General features: G+C 43.1%; 1 protein-coding gene across 2 annotated transcripts in view; it reads left to right on the top strand.

Annotated features, from left to right (window-relative positions):
- Positions 1-13,724, top strand: part of RASGRF2 (Ras protein specific guanine nucleotide releasing factor 2) — a 245,496-nt gene that overhangs the window by 192,794 nt on the left and 38,978 nt on the right. For both annotated transcript variants that reach the window (XM_058728352.1, XM_058728343.1), the window contains exon 18: positions 6,011-6,117. In XM_058728352.1, coding sequence (XP_058584335.1) covers positions 6,011-6,117 — 107 coding nt within the window. The remainder of the gene's footprint in view (positions 1-6,010; positions 6,118-13,724) is intronic.

The raw sequence follows: 13,724 nt of genomic DNA, 5'->3' as shown, positions 1-13,724 counted from the left end.
GAACATATGGGAAGGGAAGGAAAAATAAGATAAAAACAGAAAGAGAGGCAAACCATAAGAGACTCTTAAAAATTAGAGAGCAAACTGAGGGTTGCTGCAGGTAGAGGGGTGAGGAGGGTGGGGAAAATGGGTGATGGGCATTAAGGAGGGCACTTTTCAGGATGAGCAATGGGTGTCATATGTAAGAGATAAATCACTGGGTTTACTCCTAAAGCCAAGGCTACACTGTGTGTTAAGTAACTTGAATATAATTTTTTTAAAAAAGATTAAAAAAATAAGTGTTTTGTGAGGGACATTGGATCAAGGGGATGGATGGATGAAGCCAGCTATAGGTGAGAACATAATTATAATATTATTTCGTTGAGTGCCCTGTTTTACAAGAAGTATTTAATTTTTTTAAATTAGAGAGAGAGTACATGAGTGGGGAAGAGAGGGGGAGAGAGAGAGAGAATTGAGAGAGAATCTTAAGCAGGTTCCACACTCAATGCAGAGCCTAATGCAGGGCTTGATCCCACAACCCTGAGGTCATGACCTGAGCTGAAACCAAGAGTCCGTTGCTCAAAAAATCTGAGCCATGCTGGTGTCACAATTATTTAATTTTTTAAGTTTATTTTTATTTATTTTGAGAGAGAGCACGGGAGGGGCAGAAGGAGAGAGAGACTGAGACTCCTAAGCAAGCTCTGCACTGTCAGTGCAGAGCCTGACACGGGGTTCCATCCCACAGCTGTGAGATCATGACTTGAGCCAAAACCAGGAGTTGGATGCTTAACCATTTGAGCCACCCAGGTGCCCCAAATTATTTAATTTTTAAAACGACTCTATGTGGTTTCTTCTGCTCATTTTATAAGTTAGGAAACTGAGCCACAAACAGGTTGAGTAATTTGCCCCGGACTTTACTTCTTGTCCATCCTGGACCATATTAGGGATGGCCTGCCCTGTGAAGGCTGTAGTAGAATGTGTGTCTTTGGAGCCTTCCCTCCCTCACTGGTTCTCAGAATTCCTGCAGCACCTGGAAGGGTGGTCCTGCCTGCAGCTGGTCCTTCCATCCTAGTCATCTTTACTACTAGCTGTGGATTGTTCCAGCTGCACTGACTGAATACACGTTGTTGAAGATTGCTTACGGGAGTACCTGGTTGCTTTCCAAGAGACTGTTGAGTACTGCAAGTGGCAGCAGGTAATGAGCTCTGAGCAGCGGAGACAATGAGAACGTACCTAGCTGTGATCTCCATAGAAAAGATAAATAACATGATTATTAGAAGGAGTTACGAAGAACATACAAGCAGTATAATCAAATCCTAACCTAACTGATGATAGAGGTTGAGATTTGAATTTATGGAAATATTGGAAATTTGATAAAGAAAATCCCTTAAGTGGCCTTTTAATGTATGACACTAAATAACTTGGAGAGCAGAAGAATGTTCCTTGCCTTTCTTGTCTATCTTCAACATAGACTACCGTGTCCACCCACACCTGACACAGACGCAAAGAGACCAGTAGGGATAGACGTTTTTTCCAAAATACATTAAGGTAGTAGCAACTCTGTTAAAATGGCTTGTCTTGGGGCGCCTGGGTGGCTCAGTCAGTTAAGCGTCCGACTTCGGCTCAGGTCATGATCTCGCGGTCCGTGAGTTCGAGCCCCGCGTCGGGCTCTGTGCTGACAGCTCAGAGCCTGGAGCCTGTTTCAGATTCTGTGTGTCCCTCTCTCTCTGACCCTCCCCTGTTCATGCTCTGTCTCTCTCTGTCTCAAAAATAAATAAACGTTAAAAAAAAAAATTTTTAAAAAATGGCTTGTCTTTCTTAACATTTCACCTTGATTTTTATCTTCGTGTCCCGCCCTTGCTCTTATCTTTCACCCATTCTTTTCAGATCTCACTGATTGACCATCCTTATACCTATATATGCAGGTGAGGGACTCTGCCTCATCACCCTTTTTCAGTGTTCAAAGAACTTTTGACTTTCATCCTCCAGCATGATAGTGCCTTATGATTTCCCAGCTCTCACTCTAGTTGAATTCTCTGTTTTAGTTACTTAGAGCCTTCTCATCAACTTTCCTCATTCCCCATACCATTTCCTATCCTTTTCATCTGACTTTTCTTTACAAATAACATATATATCCTCAGCAGTTGCTTCAAAGTTATCTTTGTCTTAGAGTTCCATCATTTTTCATTATTTCTGGTGTGGTTTTCATTGTATTTATCCTGCTTTGGGATTCATTGCAATTCCTGAACCTGAGGATTCATGTCTTCCAACAAGTCTGAAAAATTCTTTTCCTGTATTATCCTTCTGATTTTTTGCTGGAACTTCTAATTCTTTCCTCCATGTCTTTTAACAACTCTTTTCTGTTTTCTCTCTTTAACTCTTTGTACTGCATTTGAATAATTTTCTGAGACCTGTTTTTAAATCTTTTTCCAGTTTATTCTTTGCTTATTTAGTGGGGTCTGTCTAATCAGTGTTTTTCTATCCTTTGAGTTTTCAATTTCAACTCATCTATTTTTCAACAATAATTAAAAGAATAATTCTATTAACTTGAAGTTTTATGTGGTTCTTGTAAAATCTGACTTAAAAATTTTTTTTCTGACTTTAAAATTTTTTATTCTTTTATCATGTTTTCAGTTCCTACTTTTGTTTTTTTTTAATATTTATTTATTTTTGAGAGAGAGAGAGAGAGGGAAAGAGAGAGAATGAGCAGGGGAGGGGCAGAGAGAGAGGGAGACACAGAATCTGAAGCAGGCTCCAGGCTCTGAGCTGTCCACACAGAGCCCGACACGGGGCTCAAACTCATGAACTATGAGATCATGACCTGAGCCAAAGTCAGTCGCTCAAATGACTGAGCCACCCAGGTGCCCCTCAGTTCCTACTTGTGTATCTTTAGTCTTTGTAAACACTTTAATTTTAGGATGTTTAAACTGGATCTGTGTAATAGTTCTGGTACCTGGAATTCTTGGTAGTGGTGGACGGGTAGGGTGGGATCTACTGATCCTTGTTCATGGTAGATGGTTTGAGTGTTTTGTAATTTTGGACTGTGAGTTTCTTTTCAGGGATTTGGTTAGTGGTGATCCATTACAGGCTGAGCTTGAGTTTCTGTCCCTCCAGAAAAGTTGTGTGTATACTTTTGTCAAGGGTCCCAGGATTAGCACTAGCCTGGGCCACTTTTTAATTTCTCATTTAGAGGGACAGACCACCCAATGGTGGCTGAATCTGAGCTTCATATCTCCGTGAAGTGGGCCTGTGGCTATCAGTTCTCAGGGAGGCTGTTTTTTCCCACACCCCCACTGAGATCCAGGCTGAGGCAGGTAAGTTTCTTAACTGTCTCCTTGTGCACTTGGAGCACTTTTCCCCATAGTCCACTCATTCACAGAGGGGCTGGTCTTTGGGGAGTTCCAGCTTTATGTGGGGTCTCAGTTCCCATTCTCTCACCCATACTTCATGAAGGCCCTGAGGCTTCTCCTGAACCACATGGGATTTACAGTCCAAATCCTGTGTTACCAAGATTGGTAAACTGCTTTCGTCTTAGGGAAGCTAGCATCAGTTCAGAGGCTTGGTTCTTGATCTTGGTTTTTTAGATCTCTGTGTGTTTGACTCTAGAAAATTCCTTATTAATAACTCAGCTATGCATTTTAAAAGATATTTGTTATATTTTACCCAGAATTTATAAGCTTTTAATAGCAAACAATTTTTTTAAATATATCTTTTCTGCCAAGAGCACATCATCATCATCATCCTCTGACAGTGTCTGCTGTAGGGTTGAAAATGCCTGTCTACATCCAAAGAGCAGTATCGAAAAGGGGCCTCTGCCCTTGAGAAGTTCATAGATTTTTTTAGTCTAACTCATTTGTAAGCTCTGAGGAGTATTCATTTAGTTTTTCACTCACTATTCTTTATATGCAAATCATATTCAATAAATACTGACTAAGTCCTCACTTTCCAGGCTTTCATTCATTTATTCAGCAAATACACATTGTGTACAGCATGGCTATGTGACAGATATGTGCTCATCATGCTCAGCAAAAATACACCCAATCCCTGACTTCATGGAAGACACCAGTATTGATCAGATAAACTCATAAATAAATGTAAAATTGCAACTGTAACAAGTGCCAGAAAGTCAACGTGCTTGGTGCTGTGGGATGTGTAATGTTGATTTGTTCAGCTCAGGCCAGGACAGGCTTAATTGGGGAAGTGAAATAAACAAGAGTAGCTTTCACTGAGTACAAAGGAGAGCAATAATTGTGACAGATCCAGAGCAGTATGTGCAAAGCACCGTGAAGATGAAGGACTAAAAGAAGGGTGGTGAGAAAGAAAGGGAAAAGTGAGAAAATATGGTTCCAGAAAAGGCTGAGAGGGAGCTAGGAGTCAAATCACGGAAAACCTGGTGGGCTATGTTAACTTTTTCTACTTATCATAGGAGCCATGGAAATGCTTTAAACGGGGGTGACCCATCTAATTTGGCCTTTGAAAAGATCTTTCTGACTTTAGACAAGAGAACAGATTTGAGGAAGCAAGCATGACAAAGGAGATCAGTTGTCAGTAGACCATTGTCAGTAGACCAGATTGAGAGTTGCTTGGTGCTGAACTTCAATTTTGACTTTGTAGGAAAGAAAATGTGGAAAGATTTGAGATTTACTTAGCAGGTAAAATTACCAGGAAGAAGCAAAGAGATGGGCCAGGAATGATTACAAAGTTTCTGGTGTATACATCTGGATGGCTGTTGATGTTCCTTTAATGGAATAGGGAACACTAGATAAGGACAAGGTTTGTTGGAAAGGCCATGGCTTTTTCTTTTATACCTATTGGGTCTGAGGTTTTTGAAACATCTAAGGGAAAAATATCAAGAAGCAGCTGGATAAATTGATCCAGAGATGAGAGAAGAGATCTGGGGATATAAATACATTAGTGATTTGCTTATTGGTGTTCATCAGGTGAGCCTTCCAACGGAGAGATGATGGATATCCCTTGGATATAGAGACGTGTAGGTTACTGGCAACCTTAACAGGAGCTGTTTTGGTGGTCATATGGGGTGAGAGGCTTGGAGGGGGATGTAGAGAATGTAGAAGAGGAGGAAATGGAATGAGTAAGTTAGACAACTTTCAAGAAGTTTGCCAGTGAAGTTTTATAAGGCTTTCATCCATTTTTAAAGGAAACATGTCAGTTAATTATGATTGGAAAGCAAAATCTTTTAAAACGTAGAGTCAGTAGGAAAAAATGTAAATGATTTCTTGATAGTGAGAAGGTGGCCAAGACAGGGACATAGGCTGGCACAAAGGGGAACCAAAGACATTCAACCAACATTGGATTGTAGTAACAGCTGATATTTATTGACCTTCCAGTATTGTTTCAGGTGCCATTCTAAATGTTTAACATGTATTAACTAACTTAATCTCCAGAACAACTCTGTGGTGTGGGTACACTTATTAGCCCATGCAGGACATGAGGAAACAGGTCACCAGAGAGGTGCTGTAACTTACCAGGGTAACACAACAGGGATTTGAACTCCCAGTCTGGCTGTGAAGTTCATGTTCTTAACCTCTATGCTGTCGTGCTTCTCAATACATGGGTGCAAAATAAGCTATTTGTATCATCTATGAGCTAAGGTGTGGGCTAATTCATCTACAAATACTGAAAATGTTATTGGTTATATAATGACTTTTGGGCAAAAGTATAAGTTAATGTTTTCTTAAATGCTTTGTTAAAATTTCCTTGGCTTTATGTTCTAGACCAAGGCAGGCATAAGTGGAAATGTCATTAGATCAGCATTAGTTTTAATCAGTGGCCTTTAATAAGTGTGTGCACATTATTCATTTAATTGCACCTGTAAAGATGTGGTAGCCTCATAACTGCAGTTATAGTAGGTAAGTAAGTGGAATCCATAACAGTCTGAAGCTGCTTGTACCTGTCTGCGAAGATGTGCCATTTGTGAGTTTCCACTAACCAATGTCACCAAATAAGTGACCTTCCCCAGATTCCTGGGGATTGGCTTTAACCACATGTGTGTGTTTATTCTCCTCCTAAGGATTCAACAACACTGAGAGAACATGCGACAAAGAGTTTATTATTCGGAGAACAGCCACCAATCGAGTACTGAATGTCCTCCGTCACTGGGTCTCAAAGCACGCGCAGGTAATTTAATGGCATCATTCATTACTTTCAAGGATTTTTCTAAACCAACTTTTTAAATTGTTACATATGTAAACTGCTTTCTGAGTCTTTGGAGTTAGGGTCTGAAATGTTGGAATTAGAGCCAAAGGAAAGAAATAGGAGGATATACACACAGATCAAAGCGAACACATGCAGATTTGCCAAACGCGCACTGTCTCAGATCTGGCGTGACACAGGAGGCGAAGCAGGGCTCTACGCTTTCCTCATCTTTTCAGGCCACAGCACCCACCTGTGGGCACTCGAGCCACTGTCCTGTGCCACCCAGGGAGTGCCGTTCATGGGGCCCTCACCGTAGGCTGAGCTGTGCCGCCTGCACCCGGTACCCCTGGAGGTTAAGCATCACTCTGGTACCACATACTCTGGTATCTGGTCGGGGAGTATTTTCTCGGCCTGATTTAGGAGATATTTTGCCCCACGACTTTGATTTTTTGGGTCCTAGTATTCTGTTTTTAAATTGCATCATCTGACAGGACACCTACTTGTTATTTGTGTGTTTTCATTACACATTTGTAGAATTGATACCCATTTCGCAATTTCACAAAATAAAGCAAGGGCCTCCTTTGCTTCATTGGCATGAAACACGCATTGTGCTTTTCTTCCCCACTGCCAAATAATGGGAGGCCTTGCTGGACACGTGCTTGGCTAGTGCCCTGCAAGGAGAATTTTGAAAAGACAAAAGGGGGCCCTGTGTGGCTCAGATCGGAGCACGTTAAACATATAAAATGTGAATAAAGTGCTAATGAATAAAGAAAAAGAGAAGAGAGGAGCCCCCACTTCATATATTCCCTGAGGCTGTCCTGGGTCTGCCACATAGCCTTTGGTAATGACAGACCGTGAGATAGGGTCACGAGAGAGCCAGACTCCTGGAATCCCTGTGGTGAGAGAATTCGCTAATTGGGAAAAGTGGGATTTGGGCCTCACCATCAGTTAGCCCATGACAATTCTTAAATGTTAATTGAAATAAAAATGAAGGTAGCACATTCAATATAGCATGTAAAAATTTTACTTAACACATCTTAAATAAATAAAAATGGATCCCATATCGCTCAAATTCTGAGAACTGCCCTTAGCCCATTGAAATGTTTAGTCTCTTCCTCATAATCTGAGCGAGCTATTTGTACGTCCCATTTGCCTCATTGCAGATACAGGATAATGAGGTTTCTCCTGTGTCTGACATCCATTCCATTCACTCCTCTCTGGTTTTGGACTCGGGGTCCTGACTTCTGATTCCCTGGGCTGTGGTGGCTTCAGAGATGCAGAGTAGCTTTGGTACACAAGGCTTAGCAGATGCTGCTGGGTTGTCTTCCCTGCTGTGAGTGAAAGCCCAGGTTTACCTGGGTTCAGCTCCCTCCTGTCTGCAAATCTCTCCAAAACCTCTAATCTTGCTTGCCTCTCAGTCTCACCTCCTTTCTGTCAATCCCCAGTGCCCTCTTTTTCTCCTGACCTGAAATGGAAATCCCTCACAATCCACAGAGGACTCTTATAGTAGCTAGAAAAGAGCCACAAAGCAGTTTACAGTATACTGGGTTTACTTTACTTTGGGTGAAGAGAACTCAGAAGGGGGAGATGGGTGTATTGAATCCCTTGCTTGTAATAAAGAGATTTGGAGGAAGGTGTGATCATCTGGCTTGAGAGCTGCATTGTATTTGCATAAATACATATATGTACACACAGGCAATATTAGATTGAACAGCACCAAGTCACTGGAACGGAAAATGGATTGATGTGAAAGCAAGGGTCTCTTTATTCAGGTTGTGTCCTGGGGCCTTTATCTAATCCAAAAAGCACCCTGTTAGCTGTTGTTTGGAGAGTTCAGATACTTCACAGCCTATTATTACTTAAGATGTGCTTGTATGTGGGAAAGCATTTGTGATCAGTTCCATTTAGGGTGGGCCACACTGGGAATCCCAGCTTTGTAGACCCTCTACACTGGGGGCATATGTGGGTGGTACAGATTGCTCAAGTATTCAGTCTTTTGTCCTGACATGATTATTGTATAACATGTGGACCCCGATGTGCCAGAGGAAGTTCTTCCCATCCACTCATTTCTCTTTTCTTACCTTCCCTGAATGTGTGAGTGGGTTTTAAGGATCTGTGGTTGGTTTCCAATTATCCTGCTATAACTTTAGCATGTGTACATCCTGTACCTTCCTCATTCAAGTGAGTTTTCCATCACTCTCTCTGTGTAAGCACATGATGTTGAGGACATTTCTGGAACATCTCTGCTTATCTAATTGCTTTAGAGCTTTATTTATTTTATTATTTTATTTTTTTGGCTTCGGTGTCCAGGTTTCTCTTACTCCCTTTACTGATTTTGGCTGACTGGTGCTCATTCAGGCTTCACAGAGGGTAGTTTGAGAAAGACAGGTGGTCCTGGAGGCCACACTGTGTGCCCACCACCTCCTCTCACCTTTGGTAGCATGATCTGAGTCAGTTGAATTCAGAGGAGGTATGGAGGATAATCTAGAGAATTGGGTCTGCTACAGAATATTAGATGTCATGTATTTGTTTCTCATTTCTCACCAAAAGTGGCTAATATTAGCAGATACTACCCTTCACTTAATTCAGGAGAAATAAAGAGTCACAGAATTATGAGTGTTGGTTCTCCAGAGAAATAAAATTGCTTTCAACTCCTTCCCTGCAATGTGTGCTAGAATGCCATTCTGGAATCTTTTAGCCTTTCCTTTCATAAGTGTTTAGTAAGGCTAGGTTGCTTCTTTTTTTTTTTCCTGATTCTAAAAATTTTCCTCTGTTACACATTCTGTGCTACTTTCTTCTCATTTTGTTGTGCTTTTTCACTCACCTGCTGCCTTTCATGTTGAAAGTGAAGCCAGAAGGCCACTCTGGATTTCTCCCACATGCCTTATCTATGGGTTAGCAGAAGTAGCAGCACAGAGTCAGGGGTATGTGTATTCTTCTTCCAGCTCTGCCACCGAATCTTCTGTGGGGGCAGAATTGGTCACTCAGCCTCACTGGGTGTTAGTATCTTCTTCTTCTTCTTCTTCTTTTTTTTTTTTTTTTAAGTTTTACATTGTTTATTTGAGAGAGACAGAGACAGTGTGAATGGATGAGGGGCAGAGAGAGGGAGAGAGAGAGAATCCCAAGCAGGCTCTATGCCACCAGCGCAGAGCCCAATGCAGGGCTTGAACTCAGGAAACCATGAGTCATGACCTGAGCCGAAACCAAGAGTCAGTTGCTTAACCGACTGAGGCACCCCAATATCATCTTCTGAAAATGAGGACAGCCACCCATCTTTTACCTCCCCCAAGGATCTGGTGAGGATTAAAGGTGACGTTGAATGAAGAAGCATGAAAGACATAAAGTACACTGTAGGTGGGTGTGACCAAATCCCTTCCAGTTAAGGACAGGAGATGCACATTTCATCCCCCTCCAAGGAGCTTGTAGTTCCCTGCAGATAGGACTGTCTCGTTCATCCTGGCATCTCCCTCCTCAGGGCTCTGCAGCTCTGGGCACGTGGGAGATGCCTAGGAATAGTTGTCAAATCGAGTTTGCATTTTAATGTTGCTGTTGTTCATTCTGTCCAGGAAGGTATTCTTGAATGTTTAAAATTTTCAAAGTCAGTCAAGACGGAGACTAAGGGATGGGAAATCAGAGAGAAAAACTGAGATAAAGGAGGCACCTGGGTGGCTCAGTCAGTTGAGCATCTGGCTCTTGGTTTCTGCTTAGGTCATGATCTCACAATTTGAGTTTGAGCCCCACATCAGGCTCCATGCTGACGGTGCAGACCCTGCTTGGGATTCTCTCTTTTCCTCTCTTTCTGCTTCTTCCCTTCTCCCTGTCTCTCTCTCAAAATAAATAAATAAACTTTTAAAAAAAGAGAGAAAATCTGAGAGAAAGAGGTGTTTTCATTAAGCGTCCACATACTTCTCAAACAGCTCCTGCTAGGCGGCCTTAACGTGTCATTTGCACAATTCCAAGGTATCTGCAGGTTCCAGGGCTGTAGTGCTTTTAAACACATGCTTGTGTGACTGCTTTGTCTTCTGTGCACAGGAGAGGGAGGGACTTCTAGGCTGGCACTCCAGTGCCTGTCAAAGGCCTGACCTTGTTTGTATAATGTATAGCAATTTTGGTTTTCCTAAACTGTCTTAGTGATCCACTGATTCTGGAAAGATACTCTGTCCAGTTGTTTGAGGAATTTTACAGACCATGGAATGGCATTAATAAAGGAGCCTGCAACAACATCCATAGGTTACAACCCGCTCCATCAGACTCTGGGTACCGTCTGAGTGACAAGTGGCCAAGAATCAAACAGTCACTCATTTTCTTAACTTAAAGGGAATATTTTAAAAGTGTGAGATCAGATGAAATGACTTACTTACCTAAAAATTTCCTTCCCAAAGGAGTTTATGGAGGGAACGTAGCTACTGTCTTTCTGATTCCTCACCTCCTTTATTCATTCACTAACAAGAATTGAGACCTGGGGTGTGCTGGACACGGAGTAAATGTGAGTGTTGGAGGATCCAGACGTTACCTGAGTCAGGGGAGCTGGCCTTAAATCTCCAGTGGAGAGGTCTCCAAAAGTCCCACCAAGTGCCCCATGAGAGGAAGAGTTAGCTACTGTCCACCTGCCGTATCCAGAGGGAGCCTGGGCCAGGCTCCCCCTGCCCCAGCACGTCAGTCTGCGTGCGTTTCCCTGGAGGTCAGAAGTGAAAGCAAGAAGTGGAGAGCTGGTAGTGGGAAAGTACAGGAGGCCTCCTAAATAGGCTTCCAGGCTCAGGACAGGCTAGATTAGGACAGGAAGGAAATGTCTTATTCTGGACCGAACCACAACTTTAATATATTGGACTGGACATTTTTTTTTAAATTTTTTTTCAACGTTTTTTATTTATTTTTGGGACAGAGAGAGACAGAGCATGAACGGGGGAGGGGCAGAGAGAGAGGGAGACACAGAATCGGAAACAGGCTCCAGGCTCCGAGCCATCAGCCCGGAGCCTGACACGGGGCTCGAACTCACGGACCGCGAGATCATGACCTGGCTGAAGTCAGACGCTTAACCGACTGCGCCACTCAGGCGCCCCATGGACTGGACATTTTTGATTGAAGACTTGTTCTTATAACTAAAGGTCCCTGAAGACATTGGTCCCTGCCCAAAACTACACGCAGGGTGGGGAAGGATGGTCTACAGAGCAGTTTAATATGATCAGTGACAAGCAGTACTGCTGCTTGATGATTTCATCATTGTTTATGGTACAGGAAGTGTAAGTCACCTCTGCAGAGCAGTTTCACGGAGTATATCCAAGTGACACAGCTGTTATGTTTCAGTCCTCTTACATTCATTGTGTGAGGGGCAAAGAGAGCACATTTAGCTGATGATGAAGAACTCTTCAGCTTATATTTCAGTTTATATGCTTTGTAGCAACTTATTGAGATATTACATTCTCCACATAAAGGGCACTAAACCTATGAGTGTGGCTCAGTGACATTTTACCTTTGTACACACCTTGTAGCACTACCATTCTGAGCACCGAGAGCCCCCTCCCAGTACATGCCCCTCTTCCTGGGCATTGCCAAATCTTCTGTTAGTTTTAGTACTGTTCTTCTTGATACTAGGTACTTTTTTCTGTACTAAGGGTAAAACCTTTAATCTGCCAATTACACTGATTTCCCCCAGTTTGCTCCTTTCCTTCTTATTTTCCTTTTTTTTTTTTTTTTTTTTTTTTAAGTAAGCTTCATGCCCAGCATGGAGCCCAATGCGGGGCTTGAACTCACAGCCCTGAGATCAAGACCTGAGCTGAGGTCAAGAGTTGGATGCTTAACCGACTGTGCCACCCAGGGGCCCCTCTTTTACTTTTAACAATGTGTATGATACTTTTTACATACGTACTCGCTCCCCCCCCCCCCCCGCCCCGGCCCCCCCATAAGAGGGCTTTATATATACTTTATCATGTAAAAATACTCACATACACAGATACTATGAATCCTTTTGTTAAAATATATGTTCTGTTACACTTCCTGAACACACTTAACAAATAAATGTAGTTTGGGCTGTAAGACAAGAATTAGCAGCTCTCACTCCTCCACTTTGTAGTCACTCATAGCAGCTGAGGTGAAACTGTTAGGCCTCCAAATATCCTAGGAGGAGCTGAGCCCGGGGCCGGTGTGTCCATGGAGCATGGATGCCGGAGCAGAGGGGCCTTCAGAAGCCTGCTGGAGAAGCAGGGGGGATGGTGAGGAGCACGGGCTTCAGGGTCAAAGTTATCTGGATTGAAATCCCCGCCCTACCGTTCATTAGCTATGTGGCCCAGCTAACTATTCAGCTCCTCCAGGCCTCCATTTCTCCTTCTGCGTAAGTGAGCATGGTATCACCTATTTCTTCTGGTGATTGTGAGGATCATGTGAGGTAATACCTGTTAGAGCATCTGTTATATATGCATGCTCAGAACGTTGCAAATGGCTGCTTCCTGGCAGAGCCCCGGGAGGGTCTAAACCCAGGCAAAGGTTGTTACCCCTATTTGACCAGTGAAGCAATTAAGTCACAGAGAGGTTTGATCAGTGCTGCCCAGGTGACCTTCTTATAATGGTGGACACATTCTGTGTCTGTAGTGCCAACTACAGTAGTTTGGAGCCACATGAGGCTGACTGAGCCTTGAAATGCAGCCAGGGTGGCTGAAAAATTGCAGTTTTAACATTTAATTTAATTTAATTTAACTTAATATAACTTAATATAAGTAAAAACACGTGACTAATGGCTATGGTATAATTGCACAGTTCTGGACCGCTCAGAAGTACAGCAGCAAGCCAGACCCAGCTCTCTAATTCCTTCCTCTCTCTTGCAGTGCCCCATTCCTCCAAAACAGGAACCTGTGGATCATCCCCACTCGGCCCCAGCAGTAGGCCTGCCAGAGAGGGGCACATCTCCATTGGGTTTACGTAGACAAAGCAAAACCTTTGTGTAACATTGGTGTTGGGGCTATAAATATCAAAGAAGGTGATGGCTCCTTCCCAGTAAGGGAATGTACCAATGAGCATACTTGCATTTGGGTTTCAAGCCTGCAGCTTCAGGTCAGTGTTCCGGTGGAAACATGCCCTGTGGACCAACTGAGGTGGGAAACTGATTGCTGCTGGCATGGCAGGGACTTCGTGTGTTCAAAGACCTCAGGGATCAGGGTGTCCTAAAATGAGAGTTTATGTAGTTCGTCTCTTCTGTTAGTTATTCTGACAGATGACAGGGGCCCCTTTTTAAATTTTTAATTTTTTTGGCATTGCTTAGTAAGACACTAAATCTAGCATCAAATTAGAGCACTAAGTTCAGATTTACTCTTTATTCCAAATCTGAAACTGAGGTTGGGCCAAGGATGAGCATAGTGCAGACTTTCCATGTGGGCGGGAGAATGAAACGTGTAAGAAAGAGCCAGCTACTAAATAGGCAGCTCCTGTCACCCCAGCTGATAGCACTGAGCCTGCTTCCAGCCCCATCCTGCCCTCGGGCTCAGCTCCTCACTGTTGTCCATTCCTGCTCCTGCCAGTCCCATGGGGGACTTCCCCTTCCACACTTGAGGCTCAGTCTCTGCTCCTGAGCTGTGGACCTTCTTTTCCACTTACAAGGC

This window comes from Neofelis nebulosa, chromosome 1 (genome assembly GCF_028018385.1).
Source record: "Neofelis nebulosa isolate mNeoNeb1 chromosome 1, mNeoNeb1.pri, whole genome shotgun sequence".
Classification (NCBI taxonomy): Eukaryota; Metazoa; Chordata; class Mammalia; order Carnivora; family Felidae; genus Neofelis; species Neofelis nebulosa.
Note: the sequence above shows the minus strand (reverse complement) of the source record. Positions and strands in the feature narration are given on the sequence as shown.